At 53.0% G+C, this 27,652-nt stretch overlaps 8 protein-coding genes across 8 annotated transcripts; 6 read left to right on the plus strand and 2 right to left on the minus strand.

Annotated features, from left to right (window-relative positions):
- The first annotated feature begins 61 nt into the window (after window positions 1-61).
- pmt4 (dolichyl-phosphate-mannose-protein mannosyltransferase) lies at window positions 62-2,982 on the plus strand. The gene is made up of 4 exons (XM_025695706.1): window positions 62-150; window positions 232-523; window positions 603-2,247; window positions 2,301-2,982. Exons 2-4 carry the CDS (start codon window positions 293-295, stop codon window positions 2,753-2,755), a joined length of 2,331 nt encoding a protein of 776 aa, XP_025548392.1. The 5' UTR covers window positions 62-150; window positions 232-292; the 3' UTR covers window positions 2,756-2,982.
- A 128-nt stretch (window positions 2,983-3,110) lies between these two features.
- BO97DRAFT_407778 (pirin family protein) lies at window positions 3,111-4,471 on the minus strand. Its single transcript, XM_025695707.1, has one exon. It carries the CDS (start codon window positions 4,271-4,273, stop codon window positions 3,173-3,175), a length of 1,101 nt encoding a protein of 366 aa, XP_025548393.1. The 5' UTR covers window positions 4,274-4,471; the 3' UTR covers window positions 3,111-3,172.
- Window positions 4,472-4,871: 400 nt separating this feature from the next.
- Window positions 4,872-6,935, plus strand: BO97DRAFT_480070 (PRKCSH domain-containing protein). The gene is made up of 2 exons (XM_025700729.1): window positions 4,872-5,227; window positions 5,296-6,935. Exons 1-2 carry the CDS (start codon window positions 5,111-5,113, stop codon window positions 6,811-6,813), a joined length of 1,635 nt encoding a protein of 544 aa, XP_025548394.1. The 5' UTR covers window positions 4,872-5,110; the 3' UTR covers window positions 6,814-6,935.
- Window positions 6,936-7,792: 857 nt separating this feature from the next.
- On the plus strand, window positions 7,793-11,700 carry BO97DRAFT_416946 (cytoskeletal protein-binding protein SLA1; the record flags this gene model as incomplete). Its single annotated transcript, XM_025696450.1, has 5 exons — window positions 7,793-7,990; window positions 8,203-9,543; window positions 9,607-9,643; window positions 9,698-11,608; window positions 11,675-11,700. 5 exons carry the CDS (start codon window positions 7,793-7,795, stop codon window positions 11,698-11,700), a joined length of 3,513 nt encoding a protein of 1,170 aa, XP_025548395.1.
- A 1,773-nt stretch (window positions 11,701-13,473) lies between these two features.
- Window positions 13,474-14,529, plus strand: BO97DRAFT_472486 (uncharacterized protein; the record flags this gene model as incomplete). Its single annotated transcript, XM_025700142.1, has 5 exons — window positions 13,474-13,766; window positions 13,847-13,902; window positions 14,006-14,095; window positions 14,140-14,295; window positions 14,360-14,529. The coding sequence occupies 5 exons, from the start codon at window positions 13,474-13,476 to the stop codon at window positions 14,527-14,529; spliced, it is 765 nt and encodes a 254-aa protein (XP_025548396.1).
- A 526-nt stretch (window positions 14,530-15,055) lies between these two features.
- BO97DRAFT_352103 (coma-domain-containing protein) lies at window positions 15,056-19,198 on the minus strand (the record flags this gene model as incomplete). The annotated part of the gene is made up of 8 exons (XM_025692012.1): window positions 15,056-17,311; window positions 17,439-17,466; window positions 17,876-18,367; window positions 18,441-18,523; window positions 18,580-18,659; window positions 18,721-18,758; window positions 18,817-18,854; window positions 18,947-19,198. 8 exons carry the CDS (start codon window positions 19,196-19,198, stop codon window positions 15,056-15,058), a joined length of 3,267 nt encoding a protein of 1,088 aa, XP_025548397.1.
- Window positions 19,199-21,903: 2,705 nt separating this feature from the next.
- On the plus strand, window positions 21,904-23,408 carry BO97DRAFT_427515 (phosphatase PAP2 family protein; the record flags this gene model as incomplete). Its single annotated transcript, XM_025697207.1, has 3 exons — window positions 21,904-22,293; window positions 22,393-22,927; window positions 22,993-23,408. 3 exons carry the CDS (start codon window positions 21,904-21,906, stop codon window positions 23,406-23,408), a joined length of 1,341 nt encoding a protein of 446 aa, XP_025548398.1.
- Window positions 23,409-25,330: 1,922 nt separating this feature from the next.
- Window positions 25,331-27,506, plus strand: BO97DRAFT_352218 (PWWP domain protein; the record flags this gene model as incomplete). Its single annotated transcript, XM_025692017.1, has 5 exons — window positions 25,331-25,493; window positions 25,611-26,073; window positions 26,145-26,520; window positions 26,603-26,834; window positions 26,893-27,506. 5 exons carry the CDS (start codon window positions 25,331-25,333, stop codon window positions 27,504-27,506), a joined length of 1,848 nt encoding a protein of 615 aa, XP_025548399.1.
- Between the last annotated feature and the right edge of the window lie 146 nt (window positions 27,507-27,652).

Consider the following 27,652-nt stretch of genomic DNA (forward strand, 5'->3'; position numbering starts at 1 on the left):
GCGCGGAAGTGTGAGAAAGACACGCAATCCGCCCCCATCATTCGACTTAACCGCCCCCTCTTGACCGTTGCGGCTGAAGCGACCTCAGTATATTACGAGATTGTGAGCCAATTCGAACATGTTCTCTTCCTGAACTTCTTTTTCTCCCTTGTAAGTACGTCCATGGGGGGTGACTTGCCCTTTCGCTTCTTGTCCATCGTGCTGATCTGTTGTTTTGTCCCCTTTTACCAGTATAGAGCTGTCTCTCAGTCATTCGTTTTCTTTCTACTAGCTACCACATCCTCCTCTAATTATGTCTTCCCCTTCGCCCTCTCTTCGCAAGAGAGGCGGCAAGAAGGAGAGTACTCCCGTGCCTGCGGACAATTTCTCGTCTCCTTATTCTTCTACCAAAGCGCCTCGTCCCCAGTCAGAATGGAGCTATTGGCTGGCCATTGCCGTTCTGACCGTGCTGGCTTTCATCACTCGGTTTTACAAGATTTCGTATCCCAACGAGGTTGTCTTCGATGAGGTGCACTTTGGAAAGGTAAGCCGATTTCACATGGTCTTTGCATGGGAATTGAGTTTGTGGACTACACACTAACTGGACACCTGTCGTTATTCAGTTTGCCTCGTATTACCTCCAGCGCACGTACTTCTTCGATGTTCACCCCCCGTTCGGCAAGCTTCTTTTCGCTTTCGTGGGATGGTTGGTTGGCTATGATGGCCACTTCTTGTTCGACAACATTGGCGATTCTTACATCGACCACCAGGTCCCCTATGTTGCGCTGCGTGCCATGCCCGCCACCCTCGGTGCTCTGACCGTGCCCGTGGTGTTCCTGATCATGTGGGAGTCTGGATATTCGCTACCGGCCTGTGTATTGTCGGCTGGTCTCGTCTTGTTTGACAATGCGCACATCGGAGAGGATCGGCTGATCCTCTTGGATGCCAGTTTGGTCCTGGCCATGGCTCTGAGTGTGTTGTGCTATGTCCGCTTCTACAAGCTGCGCCATGAGCCGTTTGGCCGGAAGTGGTGGAAGTGGCTCCTCTTGACTGGTGTGTCTCTTAGCTGCGTCATCTCCACCAAGTATGTCGGCGTCTTTACTTTCGTCACCATCGGATCAGCGGTCTTGGTTGATCTGTGGAATTTGTTGGATATTCGCCGCCCTGGCGGTGCCCTCAGCATGGCCCGCTGGAGCCAGCACTTCGCCGCTCGCGGCTTCGCACTGATCGTTGTGCCATTCTTCTTCTATCTGTTTTGGTTCCAGGTTCACTTCGCCATCCTCACTCGCTCTGGTCCCGGTGACGACTTCATGACCCCTGAATTCCAGGAGACCCTGAGCGACAATGCCTTGACTGCGGAGTCCATCGGCATCCAATACTACGACACTATCACTATTAGGCACAAGGATACCAAGGTTTTTCTGCACAGTCACCTGGAGACATACCCGCTTCGCTACGATGATGGACGTATCTCCAGTCAGGGTCAGCAGGTTACCGGTTACCCATACAACGACACCAACAACAACTGGCAAATCATCCCCACCGTCCCCTTCAATGTCACTGACACCACTGGACACCCGGTACGGAACGGTGATGTCATTCAGCTTCGTCACTTGGGCACCGACACTGTCTTGCTTACCCACGATGTGGCATCGCCTTACTATCCGACCAACCAGGAGTTCACTACCGTTCCTCAGGAGCTTGCGAACGGCGAGCGCCACAATGACACCCTTTTTGAGATCAAGATCGAGAACGCGAAGCCCCAACAGGAGTTCCGAACTCTTTCAAGTCACTTCAAGCTGCTGCACATGCCCACTCGGGTGGCCATGTGGACGCACACGACGCCTTTGCCGGAGTGGGCCTTCAAGCAGGCCGAAATCAACGGCAACAAGAACATTCTCCAGACCAGCAACCTGTGGTACATCGACTCCATTGAATCCCTGGAGGAGGGTAGCCCTCGTTTCCAGAAGGAAGAGCGTCAAGTGAAACATCTATCTTTCTTCCGCAAGTATCTTGAGCTGCAGCGCGCCATGTTCCATCACAACAACGCTTTGACTTCCAGCCACCCTTACGCCAGCGAACCTTTCCATTGGCCTTTCCTTCTCCGTGGTGTCAGCTTCTGGACCAAGAACGACACCCGGGAACAAATCTACTTCTTGGGTAACCCGATCGGTTGGTGGATTGCGAGCAGTCTTCTAGCAGTCTTTGCGGGTGTTATTGGTGCCGATCAGCTGTCTCTCCGACGTGGTGTGGATGCAGTGGAAGAGAGTAAGTGATTTCAAAACTTCCAAGTGAACATGTTTAATACTAACAATTCACAGTCTGGGGTCTGGGTGCCCGTTCCCGCTTGTATAACAGCACTGGCTTCCTCTTTCTTTGCTGGGCGGCTCATTATTTCCCTTTCTGGTTGATGGGTCGTCAGCGTTTCTTGCACCACTACCTTCCTGCTCACCTTGCTTCTGCCCTCGTTGCTGGTGCTCTCATCGAATTCATCTTCAACTTGGAACCTGTCTCGGTTGTGAAATCCGTTCCTTTGGAGGATGATTCGACAGGCAAGTCCAAGGCTACTGCTCGGATCACTCACTTTGTGACGGCTTCGGAGCGTCTTGGCCGCAAGTCCCTGATTGCCGGCTGGGCTGCTACTCTCGTGATCCTGGCGGCCACCATCTATGGCTTCGTGTTCTACGCCCCGCTGACCTACGGTACCCCTGGTCTGGATGTGCCTGGCATCCTGGCCCGCAAGTGGTTGGCATATGACTTGCACTTTGCCAAATAGATTGATTGATGTCGCGCCTGCAGTGGGCATGGTATAGGGGTCCGGTGGAGACTCTACATGCCCGGAGTAGGCGATGATCTGTGGCTAGGTGCTTAGGGTACACCGAGTAATTCTCTGGAAGGGGCAAGGTGTATTGTGCTTTGATGGTCAAAGCACGATTTCTATTGTGTCTGTATCCTACAAGCCGCCCATTACCGTCTATGTCTTTGATTTACTTCAGTCTCTGCTCTATTATAAAATTTTTAGCCGGAATGTTAACGTTTGATACTATATGTTCTTGAAAGATAGTCACATAATGACATGCCAGGAATTTGTAGATCCATGAGAATAAGATCGATTTGACTAGATTCTAACGCCGCCCAAAACAATCCTAAACGCCAATTTGCTAAACGGTACAGACAAAAGGAACAAAACAGTCTAATAGGCCATTCTCTTTCCAATCTCACTCTCCCAGCCGCGCGACTTCTCGAACCCATTCGACGCGGTCTGGTAGTCCATCATGGCCTGGTAAACCTCTTCCTCACTGGTCACGACGAAGGGGCCATACTGCACAACCTTCTGATCGAGCGGCTGGCCGGCGACGAGCAAGAAGCGGCCATCCTCCTCGGCATTGTCCGGCACGGACGCCTCGATGAACTCGCCCTTCTGCTCGAAGACGACGTTGTGAAACTCCTTGACGGAGCGGGTCTGATCGCCGGACCCGAAGACGGTGGTGCCCTTCAAGGTGTAGGCGAAGGCGTTCCAGCCGAGCGGGAGGGCCTGGCGCACGCGGCCGCCGGGCTGGATCGAGACGTCCAGCAACCAGACGGGGGTGTAGGCGAGGTCGCGCACAGAGTCGACGCCGTGCGACTGGCCGGAGATGACCTTGACGGTGACGCGGCCGTCGTCGGCAGTGGCGCGGGGGATCTCGTCGCTGCGCAGGTCGCGGTAGCGCGGCTCGCAGTACTTGAGGTCCTTGGGCAGGTCGACCCACAGCTGCATGCCGACGTTGGGCGACCCGTCCGCGTTCTCGTGCGGCATCTCCGCGTGCATGATGCCCTTGCCCGCCGTCATGAACTGCAGGTCGCCCGGCCCGATCGTGCCCCGGTTGCCCGCGAAGTCCTCGTGGTCCACCCCGCCCGACAGCAGGTACGTGATCGTCTCTTGGCCCCGGTGCGGATGGTCCGGAAATCCCGCCCCTTTGCCGATCGTAAAGTGGTCCAGCATCAGGAACGGGCTCAGGTGTCGTAGCTTTTGCGTGCCGATCGACCGCCGCACTCGCGCCCCTGCGCCTTCCGCTTGCTCGATCGCTAGAAAGACTTGGCGGATGCTTCGCGGGAGAGTCATTTTGTTGGTGGGTGGGATTATGATTGGTGTGGTGGTATTAGTAGTAGTGGTGGCGGCGGTGGAGGGCTGTTGAGTTGTGTATTTGGAGGGGAGTATTAGATCAAGAAGATTGTAGTTGTGATAACTCGCAGTGTATAGTATAGCAATGATGCCGATGAAAAAAGAAAAGAGGAGTTTCATGTGGGGAGGCATGCACGAGGGAATTTATACACGGGGTTCAATGGGGTGTACGAAAACTGTAGAATCTTCCTGGAAGCGAAAATTGTCTTGTTAGTTTTTAGTAAATTCTTATAATGGGTCGAGTAAGCATGTAAACCCCCATGCGGACTTGCGCACGGGGGAGATTTGGCTGGGCTGATCCACCGTTACGGGAATAAAGGCGGATGGATCTGAAGCATTGATTGACGAGCAGCAACCCATGGATGCGCGCCGAATTACAAAGATTGCTGTCAGCATTTGGAGGCGCCGCTTGGCGGATGACTCAGGCATTACTCAGGGGGTTGTGTATTCAGTTATTGGAAAGTGATGAGTGATGAGTTGGTAAGGAACTGAGACATGGGCATTAAGATCAGAATTGGAGACGTTATACTCATGAGCTCATCAGGTGGCTGTAATAGTGTCATGGCACCTTCTACTAGGTATCATTGCATTCTGTTTACTGTAGCAAGTCAGCGACTCTGTACTCCGTAGTCCATCTTGGATGGAGCTGATCTGATAACACGTGCTGATAAGATAGTCATCTTCTCCGCCCGCCTTCGGGGCTCATCGTCCAGACTGGCACAAGCGATGATGCTATGGCAATGCTAAAAGCAGTGTCAAATCCATCAGCGCAAGCTTACAGTCGATTGCCATCGCTGGTCCGTCGTACTTTGTGAAGCCAGTTATCTGTCTATTACTCCCGTATCATCATTACTTTCCCAAGCCTCAATCATTGCCCATCCCAGATCAGGCCAGATCGTCGCATGCGACGCTGCGAGAGTCGGCCACTCTTCGCACCCCCGTTTCTAGAGAGCTTGAGGACAGCTCAACATGTCTCGTCAAAGCCGTGTTTTCGCATCACTCCTGGTGCTGGCCGGTACCAGCTCCACTGCTTGGGCCAGCAAAAAGGCATTTAGTGTTCATGATGACCTCCTAGCCTACCCCCAGGTTCGCTTCTCAACACTCCTCTCGCCGTCCCGGATCCGCCCACTAATTGCCCGTTCTTTGACCTTCAGTTCCAAGTTCTCTTCCCCGACGAATACATTCTAGAGCCCCATGCCCGAGAACTTCTCCAAACCCACAGCAGCCCATCCTCGTTCGATAATTCACAAGGAGAAAACTCAGCCCAGAAACGGCCGCAGGTCTACCTCGGATTGAAAAGCCATGACGCCGAACCGCAAGGCGAGTCTCCCGCCAACCTCGACACAGGTGACTATACCTTAGAGGAGATGATTCTAGGAGATCAGCGATACCTCTGCCAAATCCCTCAGGTGCAGGTCGACGAGCGGGCCAACGGGTCCGGGAATGAGACGGCCGAGGCCGACGAGCAGAAGGAGCTGGCACGGGCCACGGACCGTGGTCTGGAGCTGCTCCGTGAGATGGAAGGCAAATGCATGTACTACATTTCTGGGTGGTGGTCCTACTCGTTCTGTTACAAGGAGCAGGTCAAGCAATTTCACGCTCTGCCGTCCGGTAGCGGAGTGCCCAATTACCCACCCATGGAAGATCCGACGACGCAGTCATTCGTCCTAGGTCGATTTCCGTTCCAGGATGAGGGAGGGGCTGAAGAGGATGAACTCGCCCATGAGTGGGAGGCCGGGCACAAGGAGGCGACCGCGAGTACAACTGATGTGGCAGAACTGCAGACAAGAGGCGGATCCCGCTATCTTGTGCAGCGTCTAGATGGCGGCACGCGTTGTGACCTGACGGGACGACGTCGCAACATCGAAGTGCAGTTTCACTGTCATCCCCAGTCCACGGACCGGATCGGTTGGATCAAGGAAACGTCGACCTGCTCGTACTTGATGATCATTTACACACCCCGGCTGTGCAACGACGTTGCATTCCTTCCACCCCAACAGGATGAGATCCATGGGATCGAGTGTCGGGAGATTCTCAAGCCGGAACAGGTATCCAACTGGGAGGCTGTGCGGGAGGCTCTCATCGCGCAGGAGCACGCCGAGGATGCCGGCTTCACGGAGGAGCGCCTTCCGATTGTGGGTGATATCGAAGTCGGGGCGCAGAGATTAGTCGGGTCGGAAGGCAAGATTATTGAGAAAGGGCGGGTTGCATCGGCCGGCGAAGAGAATCCGGTCATCGTGGCCAAACGCGAAAATGGACAAGTGTACCAGAGGACCCGGGACGAGCTCGAGAAGTACGGCATCGACCCGGAGAAGATGGAGGATCTGAAGAAGGGCGTGGATGAGATGGCTGGAGGCAAAAACTGGAAGCTAGAAATGGTCACGGTCAATGGCGAGCGTCAACTGAACGTGATTCTGGATGAGCCCAAGGAGATCAAGAAGACGAAGGTCAACGATGAAGAGATCGAAGTGAGCTTGGTCTCGTTTTCTCCTTCAAAGGATCAGTATAAAATGGACAAGCCAGGCAATGAAGACGTAGGCTCAAGGTCTGGTGAATCTGAAGAACCCGCCAAGGGACAGGCTGAGGAGTCCGAGAAGCCAGAGAAAAGACCTTCGTCAGAGTCGGATCCGCCTGAAACAGGCAGTGAAGAGGTCTACAAGGACGAGTTGTGATTGCTAATTCCATTGCAATTTTCTATTCGACCTACAATCTTGAATGTTGTTCCCAGCATTTCTGATTTCTCGCTTTATTTCTCAATTTCGCCTCCCCCAGCAGCACCTGCATGCTATGGCTGGTTGTACATTTCTAGCCCTATATCCATAACATTTTGCATTGTCGATAGCCTCAAACAAGAATAATTTCCATTGATTGAAAGGATTGCTTTGGGAGATACCATGCCTATAAATACCATCTAGTGAGTATGAGCCGAGGTATGCCTGAAAGGAGCCCAATAGTTAGTGAGGGTGAAGTATTAACTGTGGGGACGTCATTGAAGAAGTCTTCTGGATGAATGCCCAAACAGGCTGGGCGGCAGTCAGGGGTTGACGACGATGGCATCATCATTGGACTGACAGCAATGGTACACCACACGATCACCCCAAGAGTACATTAGGTACTGTAATGCACTTGAAGATACGTGGGAGTTAATTTTCATAGCACATTCAACTTTGTGTCCTCACTTTATGTTGAACGTGGGAGTGAACAACGTGACGACGGACAAGGGAAGGGGAGCCGGGGGAGACAGCCTGAGGCCGCCGTAAGTACTATAAGCAGCCAGTGAAGTTGCCAAGGCTAGCCTGGATCCTCCACTCGGACCAGTTACGTACCTGTTCACCCACCACCATTGCACTCACTGCACTCACTGCACACTCCGAACTGCGCCGGTCGACTTGACCTCCTCCACAATCACCACCACCACCACCACTCCAAATCTACCCTCTAATTCTACCTTCCACCCCCCTCTCCCTCCTCTTCTCTTCCTTCTTCTACTTCTTTTCTCCCCTTGGGTCTTTCTTCTCTCACTACTACTTCTTTATCTTTCTGACCTTCCGCCTGACGCTGCCCGCTGCAGCCGCAGCACACCCCCATTTCTCCCCACCCCCAGCCCCCCTCCCCTCTGCATTCAACCTTCTTACCCTGACGACACCTACCATGGGTTTCCTCGGCGTCTACACGGCAATCTACGACTACGAACCCCAAGGGGCAGGGGAATTAGAGCTTCGCGAAGGCGACTTGCTCTGCATTCTAGAAAAAAATGAGGAGGACAGTTGGTGGAAGGCTAAGAAGAAGGCCGATCGCGACGACGAGGATGAACCCGAGGGACTCGTTCCGAACAACTATGTTGAGGAGGTAAGACTCGCTCCCCTGCCTGATGTCTTCCGTGTCGATGGGGATCGCCAATCTCTGCCCGAATAATTTGGAGGTCTCTCGCCGGCTCCGCGAGCGGTTTCCGGGGTCCGGCGGCCCTCGCCTTCAGGGGTAGAGCGGGTGCGGTGGAAAGGCGCGACGACACTTTGTCCGATAGGAACCGCAATGACTGACGCTCTCATTCCGGCCCACAGGCGCAACCTATTCACACAGCCAAGGCGCTCTACGACTATACCCGCCAGACAGATGAAGAGGTCTCTTTTTCCGAAGATGCAGATTTGATTGTGTATGACGTCTCCGATCCCGACTGGACGCTTGTGGGAGTCAACTCGGACTACGGCTTCGCCCCTGCAAACTACATTGAGATTGTCGAGGATGCAGGCCATGCTGCTGCACCCTCCGCCCCATCGCCTTTGCCGGCGGATGAATATGAACCGGAGCCTGAGCCTGAACCGGCGCCCCCCACGCTCCCGCAGCGACCGGCAGTGGCCGCGGAAGAAATGAATGAGGCCCGCGCTCCGTCGCCAATCAATACCGTGCAGAACCCAGCCGCTGCAGCCATCGCAAATATCATCCACCAGCAACATGCCTCCCCTGCCGAGTCTGAACCCTCCCGAGCCGTGCCTCCGCCACCTCAACCCGCGCGCCCGACATATGAGCCCGAGGAGGTTTATCGGAATGAGCCCTCGCCGCCGCCCCCAGCCCTCCCGCAGCGTCCCCCGTCGGAGTTCATCTCGTCGCCTGTACACCTCGAGTCGCCCCGAGAGCCCGCCCATCCCCGGCATGCATCGCTCCGAGACAACGATGGGGAGGGTCATGTGAAGGAGTCTCCTCCCTACAACCGGGTGGGCCACCCTACGCCGCGTTCTCCGTCGGGTTACCACATCTACACTATCAATGAGATGGTCGAGGTCATGGGCAAGAGAAAGAAAATGCCCACGACCCTCGGTATCAACGTGGCAACGGGAACCATCTTCATTTCACCAGAAGAAGATGGCGCAGTGCAGGAGTGGACCGCGGACAAGTTGACTCACTACTCTATTGAGGGAAAGCATGTTTTCGTTGATCTTATCCGCCCCAGCAAAAGTATCGACTTCCACGCTGGAGCAAAGGATACGGCTCGTGAGATTGTATCCGCTCTTGGGGAGATCTCCGGTGCCTACCGTGCCGAAGGTCTTCGGGAAGTCATTGCCGCTGGCACCAGCGGGGGTCAGAAGAAGGGTCAAATCCTGTACGACTTCATGGCGCAGGGCGATGACGAGGTAACAGTGGCCGCAGGCGACGACGTCATTGTGCTCGATGATAGCAAGTCGGAAGAGTGGTGGATGGTGCGCCGCCTCAAGAACGGCAAGGAGGGCGTAGTTCCGAGTAGTTACATCGAAATCACAGGAACCGTCACGAGCTCGCCGCCGCCTGGAGGTGCCGAACCAGGGTTATCCACCGTGGAGAAGAACCGCATGGAGGAAGCACGTCTCACCAAAGAAGCGTCACGGAAGTCGAAGACCGACTCCATGATCGACACGCAAAGTTCAGAGGTACGCTCCGTGCACAAGATGATACCACCTTTCATGACGATCAGATGCTGACAAATGCTCTAGCGCCAAAAACGCGACAGCAAGTCCAGCCACAAGTCAAGTATGTCCTGGTTTCCCTCTGAGAGTATTACTGAGGATTGGCTAACCCAAATAGAACCTGACCCTTCAAAAGTCAGACAATGGACCGACCGCACGAAGACGTTCACCGTCGAGGCTCAGTTCATTGGCTTGATGGACGGCAAAATTCACCTTCACAAGCAGAATGGCATTAAGATCGCCGTGCCAATCATGAAGATGTCGGTAGAGGACCTGGAATACGTTGAAAAGCTGACTGGAGCCTCTCTGGACGAGGATAAGCCGTTGTCCGATATCAAACGTCGTTCTCAGCGCATTGAGCCCGACAAGTCGCGGAGCTCGTCTGATGGCAAGCAGAACGGTGCCTCTTTCCAGCAGTCGGACTACGATTGGTTTGACTTCTTCCTGAAGGCCGGCGTTGGTCCTCATCAATGTGAACGATATTCGCAGAACTTCATCAAGGACTCCATGGATGAGGGGGTTCTCCCAGACATCACCCCCGAAGTTCTGCGCACCCTTGGTTTGAAGGAGGGCGATATCTTGCGGGTCATGCGCTACTTGGATAACATGTTTGGCCGGACAGGTGCCAAGTCGAAACTTCGTAACGTCAGCTTTGGAGGCGAGGAAGTAATTGACGAGGATGGAGCTGGTGGTCTCTTTTCCGGCCCTGGTGGCATGCTGCGCAATAACACTCGAAAAGGCAGACCTGCACCCAACACGCCGGCAAGTGATGTGGTTGACCCGAAAGCCTTCGAGCAGAAGGATGCTTCGAAGCCTGCAGAGCGCAGCGACACTCCACCCGCTTCTGCGTCTGCCCCTGAACCACCGGTGCAGAAGGGCTTCGATGACGATGCGTGGGAGGTCAAACAACCCAGACAGGCCCCGACCACTGCTCCTGGTGCCGCTCCGGCTACCACGTCAAGCCCTCCTCCGGCCGCTTCTTCGCCGACTGCAAACCAACCCCCGACTGCGCAGCCGCTCACTGGAGCAATGGCAGAACTCTCCCTGCTTCAGGCTCCTCTGCAACCCACGCCCGCACCTGCTGCTGTTTCTGCCCCTCAGTCTCCGCCCGCAGCACCACCGGCTATTCAGCCTCAACCTACGATTCAGCCTCAGCCTACGATCCAGCCTCAGCACACGATCCAGCCTCAGCACACGATCCAGCCCCAACATACCATTCAACCTCAGCCCACTGCTATGCCTGCGCCTCAAATTCAGCCGCAGGCGACAGGGGCTACACCCGGTTTCTTTGCACAGCTCGGACAGCCACAGACTGCCCAAACCTTCAGTCCTCAGGTAACTGGGTTCCAACCGGCTGCGAGACAGCGTCCACAAGCGCCACAGACTCCGCTGGGAGGCAACTCTTTGCTTCCTCCTCCGCCGCAACGACCCCTCTCAGCGCCTCAGAATTTCTCTCAGCAGCCAAGCTCTTTCGGACCCCAGACACTGCAGCCCCAGCTGACTGGGATCCCTCAATCAGGCCCGCAGATTGTCCCACCCGGTCAAAGCTTGGCCGAGCTGAACCAACAACGTTTCCAGCCAACCCTGCAGCAGCCGCAGCCGACCGGATTCATGCCGCAAGCCCAGTTCCAGAACGGGCTGATGCCGCAGCCGACCGGCTTTCAACCGCAGTCTCAATTTGGTATCCAGCAACAGCAACAGCAGCAGACTGGCTATCCTGGATTGGGGCCGCAGCCGACAGGGTTCGGAGGCTTCCAGCCACAACCGCAGCAACCAATGCAGACAGGCATCAATTCTGTCCTCCCCCCGCCTCTACAACCTCAACCCACTGGCATGAATGGCGTTGGCAGCATGCCCTACAGTGGGCCAGCCCCACCATTGCCGCCCATTCCTCAACAGCCGACTGCTACACCACTGCAGCCCCAGAAGACTGGCCCCGCTCCCTCCATCCGCTTCGGTGTCAAGCATGATGCCCCCAAGAAACTTGCCCCACAGCCAACAGGCCTTAGAGCCAACCTTGCGCAAGCTAGTAAGTCCCGATTTTGCACAATTCCACTTGAATGCGCCGATTTCTGACCTGTATGCCTACCATTAGCACCCACCAATCCGTTCGGATTTTGATCTGGATATGTACATACACCTTTCGACTCTGCGGCATTTCCTATACAATAACGCTGCTTCTTCTTGCTGGCGGGAATGGCATGCACATCACACATAGATGATGCCGCTTCTTATCTAATTCCCTCTTTTCCGCGACTCCTAACGCTGTAATGCGTACAGCGCGCATGACTTGGTTCATCGGATATACGCAGCGAGTTCAGAAAATATCTTCAAGTCCTGCTTCCAGCACGCCGCTTTCTTAGAACTCCTGTCTCGTACCCCCGGTGCAGATCTTTATACGTAATTCTGGAAGCTCAAAATCAGTCGCTCGTCTTCTGTTCCGACATTTCTAGTACGGCTTGTCAAGAACAGTTGTCCGATCAAGGGCTTCAGACTGATCACTCGACTAACCGCCCTTCTCTATATATCATTCTGGTTTCCTTTCACTCTTCTCCCCTGTTCTCATGATCGTGCTGTTTGGCCTTGTCTTATGGTCTGTGTTTCTGTTAGTTGGATTGGAGGTGTTGCATTCGCTTGTTTCCTTAAGTTCATTTTCGTCTTTCATATATGGTTCGCTGTCTCGCCAAATTCTTCTTAGCTACGTGGCTGGTTGTCTGCACGCATCATCATCTGTTTGTCTATCCGGCGTGCTACACGCTGCCACGCTGCCATCTCCGCGATTCATGTACGGTACATATAGGTTGTGGTCAGACAGAATATGGAATATTGTTCGATATACGGCACGCATGGAGATTGGATGAGTGAATGGTGCATTGTGTGTTCCCGGTTGTGTTGAGCTGTGAGGACTTGTAAGACAGGAGTGTCAGGTTATTTATTTCATGCTTCAAATCTGGGAGTTTATGTTATGAAGTGTTGAGTGTGCGCCAGCAACTGATGTAGCTGATAGACGTAGCAAGGCTGAGCTCGCAAACCAGGGCCCGAATTGGAAAGTGTGCCGAAATGCTTAATCTGGTCGATCTGCCGTCTTGCCGCACGGCTCCTCCGCAGTTTTGGACTTATCCCAGATTTATGTTGTTTACCTTCACCATTCCCTTGACTGGCTAGCTTGGCTGTTCTCTCCTTCTCATATGCAGCAGTAACAATGTCGCGTGGTCTACCTACAGTATTCGGCCTTGACTGCCTAATTGGGAGCTTAGCATACGCTTCAGTCGCCAGAGAGTTGTGTCTACACAAGGATGTCTAAGCGCACAAACCTCCCATATTTTCAACGCAAGAGGGCTGAAGATGAGACTCATCATCTATAGTACCGCAACAGTGTCTCTGGACTCTGGCCCTTGGCCCAATTGATACTTCTTGGTCCCGTGGAGGTGTCGTCGTCCTCGCATCTGTATCCCTTCAGACAACAAGCCGGAGCACAGCTTGCGTCAGCCGGTGATGCTTGCGCTGCCATACCTAGCTGCATATATTACCTTGCATGTTACTAACATGGTTATAAATGGACCGAGTCAGTCTCACTATTTGCGCTATAGCCTCGAGGGATCCGACGGATACTTCAGTATAAACGTAGTTTGCATATAGCCGGTTTGCCCTAACCAACCAACCGTCCATCCATCATTTAAGTTTGGCCTCCATCCGGTTTTCTGAGGCTCGTTGTTGATCAACAAACGCATTCTCTCTCTCTCAATTTTCGTCAACTTGTCATTCATTTCTCACCGCAGCTTTCGCGACTGGTTTCGCTCCTTTTTTAAATTTGTGTCTTGTGTAAATCATTCTTTTAGACTCTCAAATCCCCTTCCACCTTCTAACCAACCCTTAATCATTGAACCCAACAAGATGCGCTACGCATACACCACCGCCCCGCTAGTCCTGGCCCTCCGCGCGGCCGCATACAGCGCCGACTCCTGGACCTTCGGCTACGGATTCTACATGGGCCCGCCGACCAGCGGGCAGATCACGAAGGCGACGTACTCGATCGTGGCGCCGAGCGTGCCGCAGGGCGCAACGGTGAAGGACAGATCCGACGAGGTCTGGGAGTCCGTGTGGATCGGCGTCTCGGCCACGCAGAGCGATTCCACCAATAGTCTTTACCAGCCTTTGTTCAATTGGTCGCCGGATCAGGCGTCGCAGTATGTTGGCCCTTCCCTTCTTGCCCCTTGAAGAGAGCTGTAGTGCTGTGGCTAACGGTGATGCGATTTGCTTGTGATAGGGGCTGCTCTGCCAGCGCGGACGAGTGGTGCGTTGCTGCTAGCACTTATACTCCTAGTGAGTTCAAGCCCTCTCTTTTCCATGGAGGGAGGGAGGAAGGAAGGAAGATAATTCAATCAGGAACAGATAATTCTAATCTATCCTTTGTATGGAATAATAGCCGGTCAAATCGGCCAGGCCTACGTCCCTGTACCCAAGCACTCGCAGGTGGATTTCGAGAGCATGTCCCCAACCCCCAGCCCCACCCCCAGTCCGAGTGTCCAACTCGTCCGCTAATTGCGACCAATCCATAAGTCTACGTCGAGAACAACAAAGTCTACCAGGTCGTCACCATGGACGGAACGGTCATCTCCAGGCAGAACGACGCCCTCAACAACCCCTTGCAGTACCTCTACTCCTCTGACGAGTGCTACACTGGCTCCGGTACCTGCGGTACCCTGCAGGGATACAGTATGTTCTTTCTTTTTGTTTGGTTGTTGGGAAGGAGCGTTAACAGGCTAATGCACATAACCAGGCTGGAACAACATCACCATCACCCTCAGCGAGGCGGATAAGAGCTTCGGCAACACCCTGTATATGATTGGCTCGACGAGCAGTGATGAGTTCTCGACCTCTGATGGCGGTAAGATCTGGCATGCCGATGCGGTGGTTATTCCTACCGATGGTTTCACGGCGAATTCTTAAAGGTTGCGCTTGCTTTCGGGGTTTTTGTGCGGGGTAGATACGTGAAGGGATGATGGGGGGGGGGGGCCCGGGGATGAGTTGGTTGTATAGTTTCTCTCTGTGAGGGTTTTTCTATATACAGACTAAGGAGAGTTGTGCCTGTCTTCTGTCAGGCCTCGAACGCTGACAGGCTTGCCTACTGGGTCGTCTGTGACATATCTTTCATAGCTAGACATCCAGGTACAGCCGCCTTATACATCTTCAGAGATAGAATGTCACATGACTGTCTACGTCTGGAAGAACCGCATCAACGTGAGTGGGAGTATGGATTCGCTATCTGTGCCAAGGTATATATGTACAGCTAGAATAAAATGCAATATACATGAGAACCCCCAACGTTGTCGTCTGAACAACAGGTTCGTAAGAAATGCTAAAAGCAGAGAAGCAAACATGTCAATCGGTCATGCTATGTTCATCAAAATATCGTAAAGAAATTGAATTGAAGAGTCCGAAGGCCACGACCCTAGGTGTAGCATGCAATCATACACTAGGCATCTTCCCAAAGACCAAAGACAGGAAGATCCTCGGCCATATACAAAAGGCCGTTGTCGGGCAGTATCACGTCCGACAGTGGCGTATGGCCGCCCGGCACCTCGGAAGGTAAAGCGCCATTTGGGATAGTCCCGCCCGGCGAACAGCCGATGGGAACTCCCGTTGTGGTGAGCGTGGAAATGGCCGAGTCGTATGGAAGAGTGGGTGCACCCTGCGTGCCATACAAAGTCTCCCAAATGTCGTTATCCGGCTGGCCGGGGGCCATGGTTGTGGCCAGGTTGGGGGAATGGGTTACAGCTGGCCCACCGGCAGGTTTCTCGGGAGAGAGGGGGGATGGGACAGCGGCTTGGTCACCGCGGCGGCTGGATGGGGTAATGGCATCTGCTGTGGCCGGGTGCTCATCCGAAGGGCCGACTTGACCGAAGAGCTGGTCCACTTGACGACTGCGGCGCTCCATCCATTGACGGTTACGTCGCCGGACATACTCAGCCACGGCAGCGCGAAGATACTTGATGATCTGGTAGAAGCGACATGCATGAGGATCGTGCGGCACGAACAGGCCAAGAAACTTCTCGGCCTTTTCCATACCTTCTTCGAGAGGGAGGAGATTGTCGTAGTCGGCAAAGAATGCTGCGCCTAGCACCACAGCGGAGTTGAAGACGGAGTTGATAAGGAAAGGCAATCTGCGCGGTAGGTTGCTATACCGTGAAAGGTCATCCACAATGTTGAGACCCCGCAAGGCGGAATAAACGCACGCATCAGCGAAGAGCGCGATCCGAGAATTGCTGGTCCTGGTGTCGGCGGAGCCAGTCGAGTCGCTTTTACTTCGTACATACTGTGAAACCCGGAAAATAAGAAACGGGCGGGTAAGAAGAATGATTGACCAGTAGTATGACCCAAATACATGCGCTGCAGCCAAGGTGCCTTCCAGCGTTTTCGAATCTAGTCGCTCGGTCTGCATCTGCAAGAACATGGGCAGATTGCGAACCCAGGCCCGGTGTTGGTTCGATATGGTGTCAGCCACAGTGATCGACACCACCTGCCGCATATAAACTTCAGTCAGAATTCGTTCGAAGATGCGGCACAAGGAGACAACTGTCATAGATAACTGTTCTTCAGGCTGAAGACGCTGTTGATCCACTGGAGGCAGGCCGTCCTCGCGAAGGTCGTAGTCGAAGTCCAAGGTAGCCGGAGGCCGCCCTAGTGAGGCACTGAGGTATAGGTCCATCATGCGAAGACTCTTCCAAACGCGTTCGCGCGCCCGTCGCTCTCGAGTGCAGAACAGCGCATTCGCATCTTTTCTATGGATTCCAACGGCATACGCCGCCCGGAGCGCAATACCAAGGTTCATGAAGGCACCATTGCGCCGACACGCGCCTAACATATACATCGATATTAGGACGTAAGACTGGATGGTGTAGATGCTGGGGGTTTCAGTGAACGCAGAGAACGCCAACTGACGGCCGCTGACAAAGTATTGCTCTGCTAGAGTCTGGTTGGTATCTGACACCTGCGCGCCGATCGCAAGCACTAGGTAGAAGATCGAGCTGACCGTGTCTTCGTCACCAGTGGGATTTTCCACCCAATTGGCGAGCCGCGGATGAAATTCAACAAGATCAAAAAGGTCCAGGAGCGGGCTGGTAGCAAGAACGTATTGACGCGCCAATCGCTGAGCCTCCTCATTGCTGGGAGGCGCGATCAGCGGTCCTGCCTGTGTTGAAGAACTATTCTGGAAAGCCTCCAGCATCGAATGTCGCGAGTTGTCTTCTGTGAACTCGCAGCGGCCGATTGACGATGATACGATACGACGGACACTCTGCAGGAAGGACAAGCTTGCGGAATCGCCAATGTACATAAACTTCCCTTGTCCGTCACGCAGAAGCCTCGCCACCTTTGGCACCGGAGCCATTCCATCTTTATCATCAGCCACTTGCTGTTCCAATGATGCGCTGCGGTCCTCGAGCGAATTCAGAAGTCGGTCCATGGCCGTTTGCCGCTGCGGGGTCGGCACTAGATGTTCGCTGAGGAGCATGGTCTCTTTCGGATTGTTATTCGGCTTAAGCAAGCGGGCGGGCTTGTCGGAGAAGTGGCATTCGGACTCCTTGCGGCGTTGGACGCAGATTGTACATGGCTGCTCTCCGTTGCATTTCTGCTTGCGACGCTTGCAACTATCGCAAGCTCTCCTACACCGGAGTCGAGCACCGGGAGCCGTGCTTGCCCTCGGCATAGCGAAGCATGTAACGAGATGGAGCTTGAGCCAAGCTGTCGAACCACGAATTAATGCGAACCGAAGGATGCAAGGACGGAGAGAATTTAGAAGTAAGCAGCGGGATAGCTAGTTAGGCCGGCTAGTGATGGGTTCAAGCTGGAACCCAAACAGAACTAGCCAACGGGGGCGCACGACATCTCCCGCTCATGAAACCCGGGTGATCTGCAATGGCCAGTACCAGTGAGACGCGCAGGAAGATGCTGGGGGAAAGAGATCGACAACACAGGCACGCAGCACTCACTGCGTTCGTTTCCCCCGAAATGCGGTAGAAAGTTGGGGTTTACTTGGTGGAGGAGGGGGTGGGCTTGTTTCCGTGCATGACTCAGCTGCACGATGCGGCTTGGCTGCTTTGGGTAATGACGGCGCGACGGGCTCAATGTGTCTATCTTACGCTTTGTGGTTGGTCTAGTTGAAGCTATTGGCATGAATTTCTGCCCCCCTGTTGTCTTCCATCTGTGCTATAATCATTAGCCCAGCATAATATCAGCTCAGACAGGACTATCAATTCCACATTCAGCCCATCAACCTCGCATTATTCCCAATTACTCAGGTCGAAAAGAGACAATCTTTCCCCAGGTGTCGGCGGTACCCCAAATACCATGGCGCAAGCATGACAACTGCACAATCTGGCTGTGGTCGACGAATAGATTGACATCAATGCCGAATTCTCGGATGTACCAGTTAAAGACCTTGGGGTCTGCCGCCTCGAACATGACGCCTTCCGAAGGAAGCTCCTTCATGATCCTCGACACCACATCGGTGCGCCACGATTCCACGTTTTCAGTGATACCCTCCGACTCGATCATTAGCCGCTCGACGCCTGCATCGAGAAATTTACGGCCCAGATTAACCAATTTCGAGGGATCAGAAGTGCCCATGGCTTCCAGCCCTGATGCGGGGGTATCGCCACCAGCACCGAATTGAATGCCTAACTCAGGCTTCGCTTTCAGCTTGTAAGAGTGTACCTTATCGACTAGGCGAAGCCAGTCGTCTTCTGGAATAGATAGGAAGCCCGAAGAGAGCTCAATGACATCGAACCTGACGTAGGGATGTATAGTTAGACATAATCCGTATACAAGGTATGTAGCCTTGTATGATAGAGTATACGCACCCAAGATCCTTGCACTTCTTCAAGTACTTGTCGAAAACGGCGTTCGAATCGGGATGGGTGAGTAGATGCTCAGCCCAACCCCCCTAGTTGCTGTTGGCGAATGTGAAGGAGGACAAACCTAACGCCCATGAAGACTTACTGTGGAGACATAGACGCCGTGTTCGTGGGCGAGATCGATCAACTCCTTCAAGGACTTTTCCGGGAACAAAGAAAAAGACCCTGGGAAACTTGCTTAGCCTATGGCGAGCACCAGAACGCCTGGGGAACTGCGGCCGTTTACCTCCTGCAAATTTCAAGCCATCCACATGTGTTCCCATGCTGTTGGGCGCAGATGTCAGCAGAGCTTCCCTATGGTTAGCACGTTCGAGAGGCTCACGTCTCCAGCACGTCAGCTAGGTATCTCTTCCCCATGACCTGCAATTATGATCAGCTTGTCTTATGTTCTTCAAGCAGCTGCAGACAGCAGTTCAAAGCTTCCGAGAACAACTGTGGCTTGAGTCGCATACACTATAGTATGGGCCCCTGATCTCGGTGACGCCCTTGGTTCTCGGCTTCGATGGTCTGGGATTTGACCGTGCAAACCCGAATCCATTCTTCTTATCCTGGAGCAATGTAATCTCTTTCTTTGCAGATGTGGTAGAAGAGGACCATCTCGAAGGTGCAGCCGACACTAAGGCCCTGGATAACTGCCGCAAAGCAGCCTCGGTACTGTTGCGCAAAGGCAAGGCAGGAGTATTGCGGGGAAGTGTCATAAACATGTTAACAGTGAATTGGAGGTATACGAAGCACTAAAGCTATTTACAATAGAGCAAACAGTCTGGAAGTGAAAGCTCAATAATGGAGTTGGGGTCAAATGAATTTGGGTTGCACCTGGGTTGATACTGGACCGAGATTGCAGACTGACGTAAACTATATCTCATCATTTCGTTTGAAGAGAGACAGACACCTACAGTCTGATTGGCTCTGGTCCTGTCAGTCGATTGTCCTAGACTTGGAGCAACTCTGGGGTGATTTACTAAGTAGGTTAGGAGAATGTAACAGTTAGATAAGGGTGTTGAGGTATTGCTTGTGCAATCGGGTGGGGATTGTTTAAATAAGGACTGCAAACATTATCATGACGTCATATTAAGAGGATAAAGCCCGACCCCTTGAGGGGAGAAAATGCTTATACTTATATCCAATGATAAGTAGCACATGTCTGGTTATCCATATTGGAACCTGGTCTGAGTTACCCCAAGTTATCTCACGAAAAGAAAAACAAGCTTGTTTCTCCTGTTGTTGATAGTTGTACTTGGCAGGCACCCTTTGATCCTCAGGGCGGGTCCCAGAGCAGTTAGTCTGTCGGTGACTCGGTGTTTGTCAGTAAGGCCGTTAGTTAGGGTCTGAACCTTGGAGAAAAGCCGGTTTTGGAGACAAGATCAGTAATCAGTAATCTGATGAGCCAACACCGGAGTGGATTTGTGATTAACTTTGAGGATGGAACCAGGGAAACCCAGAGCCCGTCTAGTCTGCGTGAGGCGCTGAGCCTGCACGGAGCTCGGTCTCAGCGGAATCTGAAGCGGACCAGCTGAGTTCCGGTGCCGACAGCGCAGAGGAGTCGCACGGACTTCCCTTGCTGCATTGGACCTTATACACATATTTCGAAAGCGTTATCCTTCCTCGTTTCGCATTGATTGGGAAAGCAGCTAAACAATTGGCGGAGAGGCTTGTTAGAACGGCAGAGATGCTGGAAGATTTCGTGGGTGTGAGCGGCTTGGCTTGGGTTGGCGCTCGGAGGCGAACAAAGTGGCACCAGTTGTTAGCCGATCTGAAATTTATGCAGACGCTTTGCTGATTTCTCGTACTCGCGAAGAGGGGTTAATGTGTAACAGGCAGGTGGACGACTGCTTCAGAGATTTACAAGCAAGGTATGTATGTACAGTACTTATGAGTGGCTTTGAAAATGTGCCGAATCGGTCACCCAGCGAATTCGAATGTTCTGTCTCACTGTACTTGTATCTGGGCATGTATTTGCTAGCAGGCAAGACAAGGCTGGACAAGGCTGAAAGATCCGGGGCTGATGTTCATTGATCGGCGCAAAGGCCTCTCTGGCTTCTGGGTCGATGACTGTGAACCTCTATCCACGACTACCGTCGATTTCACCCATATAACAGGTATAGACAGTCTAGATGGAAACAAAGCCACAAGCCACACCAGCTTATTGATCCAGGAATAACAGTAATGATCATAATGTAGTCCATGTGACGTCTTACCATGTTTGGGGAGGAAAAGCTGCAGGATCCCGTCACGCGGGTTCCTCCAACCATCGCTTTTTTTTCCACTTTTCACCGTGGGTCCCTTGGATTACTAGTCAATACCGGCATCATACCGAGGATACCAACTGGAACCCAAGGTGATCTTCCAACCAGGACGATTTGGGAATGTCTTAGGGCTGACCGGACCATGACCAGACCATACATCCATTCCATGACATAGTTGGGAAAAGGTATCCTTTCACCGCTGAGGTTGTGTGTTGGCCATGATAACCTGCCATATACCCAAATCTGATCGGTTTTCTAGGAATCGTTGTCAGTTTTGCAGTCAGACAAGGAAGAAGGAACGAAGCTTGAAGGTCAATCAATAAGAAGCCAAGTGAAATCTTCTCCATTCTCTTTCTAACCAATTCTAACCCGGAATGAACGAGTGCGTAATGGGAAGTAGTAGCAACATACCCATTCATGCCCACCGTGCCAAGCAAGGTCGATTTAGTTTCCGGCTTCCGGTTGCTCCGATACCACCGCTACTACACTCGTTTTCCTTGGTTGTTGACCTTCCCTGACTCCAGCATGTGTTAATTGTCACGACATAATGCAAACTAAAGGCCCCGATTCCCAATAATGAATGGCCGCCGGTTAGGCCTCTCTCTTGTTTGGTGGTGAGCAGTTCTTTCACCTCGCGTGGTTCCCACACCTCCCCACATCTTACTTGGCTGGATCCAAGTACTAGATACTTATCGTCAAGTTCAAAAAGCTCTTACCTTTTTTTATATTAAGAGTATGGACTTGCCCTGAATCAAGAGCAGGTGCCTAGGATACGTAAGTGGAAGTTAGGTACATACAACCTCCCACTTATCCCATACATCCTTCTCTTCCTCCATACATAATCGAGGGCTCATCCAGCAGGTAGTGTGACATCTTTCCCCAATTTCCTTATTCCCTTCCTTTCCAATCTCGCTTCCCTCCCTTCCTCCATCAAGATTTGAATCTACAATGCTAGTCGTTTGACTCTCATCTTAACTTCCTCTTTGCAGTCGCTTATTCTGCCACAGCCTCTCATCTCAGTTACGACACTCGCTTCTGCCCTCCGCATCCCCCAGTGGCCTCGCCTATAAATTTTTAGTCTTATTACTTCCTTGGTCCCTGGTCCTTGGTCCGTCCTCCACCACTAGGCTGACCAGCGCATTCCTTTTCCGACTTCGTTCACTATGGGCGTAGGGGCCATCCTAGAACCTCTGACGGTCATCGTCCTACTCTTCGGAGGCACTTGGATCAACCGAAGTACAGGAACGTTCCCTCCCCGAAGACCTCGTCGCATTTCCAACGTCGTGTCGCGCGGTTCCTCCCCCGGTGCAATCGAGTCTGGTGTTTCCACTCCAACTGCCAAGGATACCTTACTGAATCGCCGGTCTTTATCTTCTTCGTCGCTTCAGCAAATCGGCCAAACCGGTTGGCGCAAGAGACAGATTGGGGTTTTCACATCGACATTCGAAGTCACGTCCCCGGACACCACTGTTTTCCACGATCGGTTACTCAGTCGCTTGCTCCGCAAGTTCCCCTTCCTTGTTGAGTGCTGGTACTGGGCGCTTGTGTACTGGGTATGTTTGAAATTTGATTCTTGCTTGAGACTCGCGCAATTGATCCCCTGGCTTGTACCGTGCGTGTGTGCGGACCCAAGACTGACGTGCTCCGTATAGACATATCAATTAGGTCGCGCATTCACCGCTGTCACTCTCAAAGATGATACGGTCGATGTGGCACGCAAACATGCGCTGCGATTGATACAGATCGAGGAGGCGCTGGGAATTTTCTGGGAGGTCCCAATCCAGAAATTCTTTCTCCGCCATCCCACTCTCATGACCTGGACCAATTGGATCTATTCGTTCATTCATATCCCTGGAACCATCGCCTTTCTTGTCTGGCTCTACTATTTTACCATCACGAAGAACCGATTCGACGAGGCGCAACCGGGAAAACCGCGCGGGCTTGCAAGCGGTTCGCCTGCCGGGTCCCATCTGTACCAAGCTCGGCGTCGAACTCTTGCCGTGTGCAATCTGCTTGCCTTTGTGGTTTTCACATTGTGGCCCTGTATGCCACCACGTCTGCTGAGTGATAAGGATGCAAAGGGCCCCGATGCAGCCTTGGGTCGCAGCTACGGGTTTGTCGATACCGTGCACGGAGTCAACGGTGCGGGCAGCGTCTGGACCGAAAATCGCTTCTGCAACCAGTATGGTAAGTTGTAGAGACTTGAGGAATTTCTGGGAGGTATTCGAGCAATGTCACTGACTGGGTTCTAGCTGCCATGCCATCTTTGCACTTTGGCTACTCTCTCATGATTGGCCTCACCATCATGACCATCCCGCTGCCGCCACATCACCGACGCCGTACTCGCCTGGCCATTGGCCCTTTGAAGCTGCAGCTTCCATCCTGGCGACGGTTGGGCTGTCTCGCCCTGGGGTTTGCTTATCCTTTTGCGATCCTCGTTGCTATCGTCGCCACCGCAAACCACTTCATTTTGGACGCCATTGCCGGTGCAACGGTATGTGCTCTGGGATGGAGATTCAACGGAATCCTTTTGAACCTGCTACCCTTGGAAGATTATTTCCTCTGGGTGGTTCGGATCCATAAGCCAGCCTCAAACAACACGGACGGTCTTGAAGAAGTAGCTGGCTGGGTTGATGATGGCGTTCCTGAACATACCTCTCTCCCTTAATGCGACAACGGTCGGGAAGCCTCCCGATCTCTCACTTTGTCTGTCCTGGAGCTCGATGATACCCTTGCATTTGCAACATTAATGTCTATGAACCCCCCTTCTCACCATGACCTCGATGACTTCCTGCTACTCTCATATGCTTCTCGAATCTTCTATATGGCCGTATTTTTACGACCATCATTATCACTATTATTGATGCAGGCTCCCTAGAAAGTATATACAAGGCTTCCTTAGAAAATAATGCAAGTATCCCTACTGGTTTTCGATGTTCGATCTTTTGCAGTGGTATGAATCTGTATTTGAAATAGGCATGGTTTATGGTTCAACGCACATTGTTTTGCTGCGCTGGTTCAGCAGTTCTCGACCGGGTGAAGTATATAATGGCGCGATGGAGATCAAAGAGCGAGCGGGGCACGGGTCGCTTCGTGTCTGCAATCTTGTGAGAGTCGCAGGATGACCCAGTGAAGGTTATCGAGACCATTCTGGGAAGCGATGTAGGAAAAACAGTACTGTGTGGTGAAGAGAGGAAAGCGAGGGCAGGTGAATGATAAAGTAGGGAGAGAAGCACAGTTTGTATGGTCTGGGAAGAAGGGCGAGTTGTTCTTGTTCTCGACCATTACTCCATTCTCCCTCTCTGCCACCACCAACCCCACCACTTCTTTTCTTGTTCTCTACCATTCCATTCATCCTCTAGAATATATTCTTGGTTAATATCAATAAGGCTTCTACCGTTGTTGCGCAAGCACCAGCGGAATCCCCTGCTCTTCACCTTTGCAGATCCTTGCGACCGCGGGGTTTCTCGGTGTTGCTCGACATCCTCACGACCCTCGCGTTCAGTCGCTCTTGGCTCGCCCACGGTGCCACCAGGTCAGTCCGTAACGCCCCTATTGCTTCTGCATCCCGTTCTAAACTCTTTGACCAGACTTTTGCACTGGTCGAGCAATATAGTCCTCTTGATTGATTCAGAGAGACAATATCTCACAGTTGTGGTCAGACCAGGGGAGTTCCCTGCCACCACCAGCTATTCAGCTATTCCGTCTCCATCCGTTCCCATCGACTATCTACCGGAAACAGGTAGGGTCAGAGCAAGCTGTTGGCTGTGTATCAAACCACAGCTGAGGAATCATCATCACCTAAATCAGACCGCGATCCTCCGCGCGTGTTGTCGTTGTTGCGCTGTTGGTGGTGCAGCAACAGCAACAGCAGCAGCAGCAGCAGCAGCAGCAGCAGCAGCAGCAGCATAGCAGCAGCAACTGCGGTTTCCAAGCAGCTGGCAGATCGCCTCGTGTCGCTGGGGTGTTTGTGCTCGCGTCACAGTCGACCGGCAGAAATAAACTGGCACGACCATCTTTTCACCATCACCAACTACTACCTTCTTCAAACGCGATAGCTTCATCTACATCCATCTATCTTCCAAAGCCGTGCTGCGACATTGGGAAGAACCTAGTGACTTTCCCGCACGGCTTGTCCACTACGAGGAGCCTAGCAATTGCAGAAACCGATCCGGGGAAAGCCTGCTCATCCAGAAATAATCTATCTGATTCAAATCCGAACTAGAGCGACTGTCTGTTGTGGTTAATTTCGACTCTAGAGGGAGTTGTGGCTGTTGAAGTGTTTGCGTCATTTGCGGTTTTAACAGTGTGTCGCTTTCCCTTTTCCCCCCAAGAAGTGCAACGCGTTGTTCGACTTCCCGCCTCCCGGCGTCGCGACCTTCTCCACCACTTCTCGCTCACTCAACTCAACTCAACTCAACTCTCTCTCTCTCTCTCACTCTTCCCCCTCCCCCAACCAAAACCCACATCGACATCCACCACCCCCCTTTACCACCCCATCCCTTCCCATCACCAGAAGGTTTCCTTTATCTCCATTCTCTTCTGATCTTAGCTTATCCTTTGAATCGTCACCTGATCCCTAGCGCAATCATGGCTGAGGACTCTCCTGCTGCCGCTGCGCCCGCACCCGACGCTGCTGAGACCGTTGAGCGCGCTCCTGTTGAGGCACAGCCCGCTCCTGCGGACTCGGCGCCAGAACAGACTAAGGAGAAGGAAGAGAAGGAGGCCAATGGCTCGGGTGAGAACGCATCAGGTAAATATCCGGCTGATTCTACGTCGCGTCGGCTTGGCTCTCCACAAGGGATCTCCAGCCAGACCTAGCCCTTTTGTATGTGAAAGCCTGCTAATACCTGCTATCCACGACCTGTAGAGCCAGCATCTGCTCCTGAGGAAAAGAAGGAGACAACTGAAGCTGAGAAGCCCACCACGCCCTCCGAGCCCGTCGACGCGAAGGAACCCGCCGATGGCGCAGCCGCCCCTGCAGAGCTCGAAGCCGCCCCAGTATCGGAGGCCAACGGAACACCCGCCTCGGCCAAGAAATCATCCTCTTCGAGGCGCAAATCCACCGGAGGTTCATTGAGCAGAAAGAAGTCGCAAGTTCGCGTCACGCATCTCGACGCGAAACCTGGTGATTATTTCCTCGCGCGTCTGAGGAGTTACCCGCCATGGCCATCCATCATCTGTGATGAAGAGATGCTCCCTCAGACCTTGCTGGAAACGCGTCCCGTGACCGCCCAACGTGAAGATGGGAGCTATAGAGAGGACTACGCTGATGGCGGCAAGCGCGCGCACGAGCGAACCTTCCCGGTCATGTTCTTCGAAACCAACGAGTTGTGAGTAACACTTGGCATTTCTGCCTTACGATTGTGCTCCCTCCATTGTGATCTGTCTAACGCCGTTTTAGCGCCTGGGTTCCCAACACAGATCTCACCCCTCTCGATCCCTCCACCTGCAAGGAAGTATCGGAGAAGGGCAAGTCCAAGTTGTTGCTGTCCGCCTTTGCTGTTGGTGCGGAAGGCCACGATCTTCAGTACTTCAAGGAGCTACTGGCCGACCACCAGCGTGCGCTCGAGCAAGAAACAGAAGAGAAGGAAGCCCAGGCAGCTGCGAAGGCAGCCGCCAAAGCTGCCAGAGAAGCAAAGAAGAATAAGCGCAAGAGCATGGACGTCGTTGACGATGACGATGTCGAGATGGAGGACGTTGACGAGGAGGAACACAAGCCGAAGAGCTCCAAGAAGCGGAAGAAGGATGCTGAAGCTGATGTCACGGGTGACGAGAAGGTGAGTTAGGGTCGTTCCCCGTTTGCGCGTCGCGCGCGGGATACAATAAAAACTAACGATCGCGCATCGCGCTGGTTTACAGCCCGCAAAGACCCCGAAGACCACCACCAAATTGAAGTTGACGACGCCCAAGACCCCGACCGCTGAGACTGGAAAGAAAGCTCCTGCTTCTAGCAAGGCCAAGCAAACTGCCAGCACCAAGAAGGCTAGCAAGGCCGCCGCAAGTGACGAGGATGAGGACTCCCGTCCCGCTTCCAAGGAACCTGAGAAGAAGGTCAACCAGGAAGAACTAAAGGAAAAGAAAGAAAAAGAGAGTGAGTTCCCAATGATCGCAGGATGTTTGTCGGCGAAGAAAATACTCACACCACTTAGTTCTCTTCATCCGCCACAAGCTTCAAAAGGGCTTCATCTCTCGCGAACTCCCCCCAGCAGAGGAGGAAATGACGACTATGTCGGGCTACTTCAACAAATTGGAGAAGCACACCGATCTGGAAGTGTCTATCATCCGTGCGACCAAGATCAATAAGGTGTTGAAGATGATTGTGAAGCTCAGTTCTATCCCTCGGGACGAGGAATTCCAGTTCCGGCAACGTGCGATCAACATCTTGTCCAAGTGGAAGAACGTGCTTGATGCTGACACCGCCGGTCCCTCCGAGCCCAAGGACAAGGAGGACAAGCCCAAGGCGAATGGCGTTAACAAAGAGAGCAGCGTGGAAACTCCTGCCAAGGCTGATACTGAAAACGAGAAGGAGGAGGAACCCAAGGAGGGCAAGACGAATACTGCTGAGCCTCAGGATGAGCCGATGACCGACGCCGATGCAGGGGAGAAGTTGGATGCCCCTGAGCCGGTCAAGGAAGAGGTTGAGAAGCCCACCTTGAAAGCTGAAGAGACACCGGCAGAGAAGGAAGAGGAGAAGACAGCCGAAGAAAAGCCGGCTGAAGAGGCAGTGAAGACAGAGGAGAAGCCTGCGGAGGCAGCTGCTTAAAGAGCAAAAGGAATGTCTTTATCTGCTGGTTCCTCTTGTTTACCATTTCATTGCTTTCGCAACAGCTTTTCTGGCCGCCCTGTTTCATTCGTGCAACACCTCTCCCTACTATTTAGCATTTGGGCACTGTCGTCACCGCTTACTCT

The sequence above is a fragment of the Aspergillus homomorphus genome, assembly GCF_003184865.1.
Source record: "Aspergillus homomorphus CBS 101889 unplaced genomic scaffold BO97scaffold_39, whole genome shotgun sequence".
In the NCBI taxonomy this organism is placed as follows: Eukaryota; Fungi; Ascomycota; class Eurotiomycetes; order Eurotiales; family Aspergillaceae; genus Aspergillus; species Aspergillus homomorphus.

What these genes read in the sequence shown, in the direction of transcription:
- pmt4 (XM_025695706.1), top strand. Translation starts at nt 293, where the DNA reads ATGTCTTCCCCTTCGCCCTCTCTTCGCAAGAGAGGCGGCAAGAAGGAG. An exon ending in ATGAGGTGCACTTTGGAAAG is followed by an intron (nt 524 to 602) that starts GTAAGCCGATTT and finishes GTCGTTATTCAG; the next exon opens with TTTGCCTCGTATTACCTCCA. An exon ending in TGTGGATGCAGTGGAAGAGA is followed by an intron (nt 2,248 to 2,300) that starts GTAAGTGATTTC and finishes AACAATTCACAG; the next exon opens with TCTGGGGTCTGGGTGCCCGT.
- BO97DRAFT_407778 (XM_025695707.1), bottom strand. Translation starts at nt 4,273, where the DNA reads ATGCCTCCCCACATGAAACTCCTCTTTTCTTTTTTCATCGGCATCATT.
- BO97DRAFT_480070 (XM_025700729.1), top strand. Translation starts at nt 5,111, where the DNA reads ATGTCTCGTCAAAGCCGTGTTTTCGCATCACTCCTGGTGCTGGCCGGT. An exon ending in ACCTCCTAGCCTACCCCCAG is followed by an intron (nt 5,228 to 5,295) that starts GTTCGCTTCTCA and finishes TTTGACCTTCAG; the next exon opens with TTCCAAGTTCTCTTCCCCGA.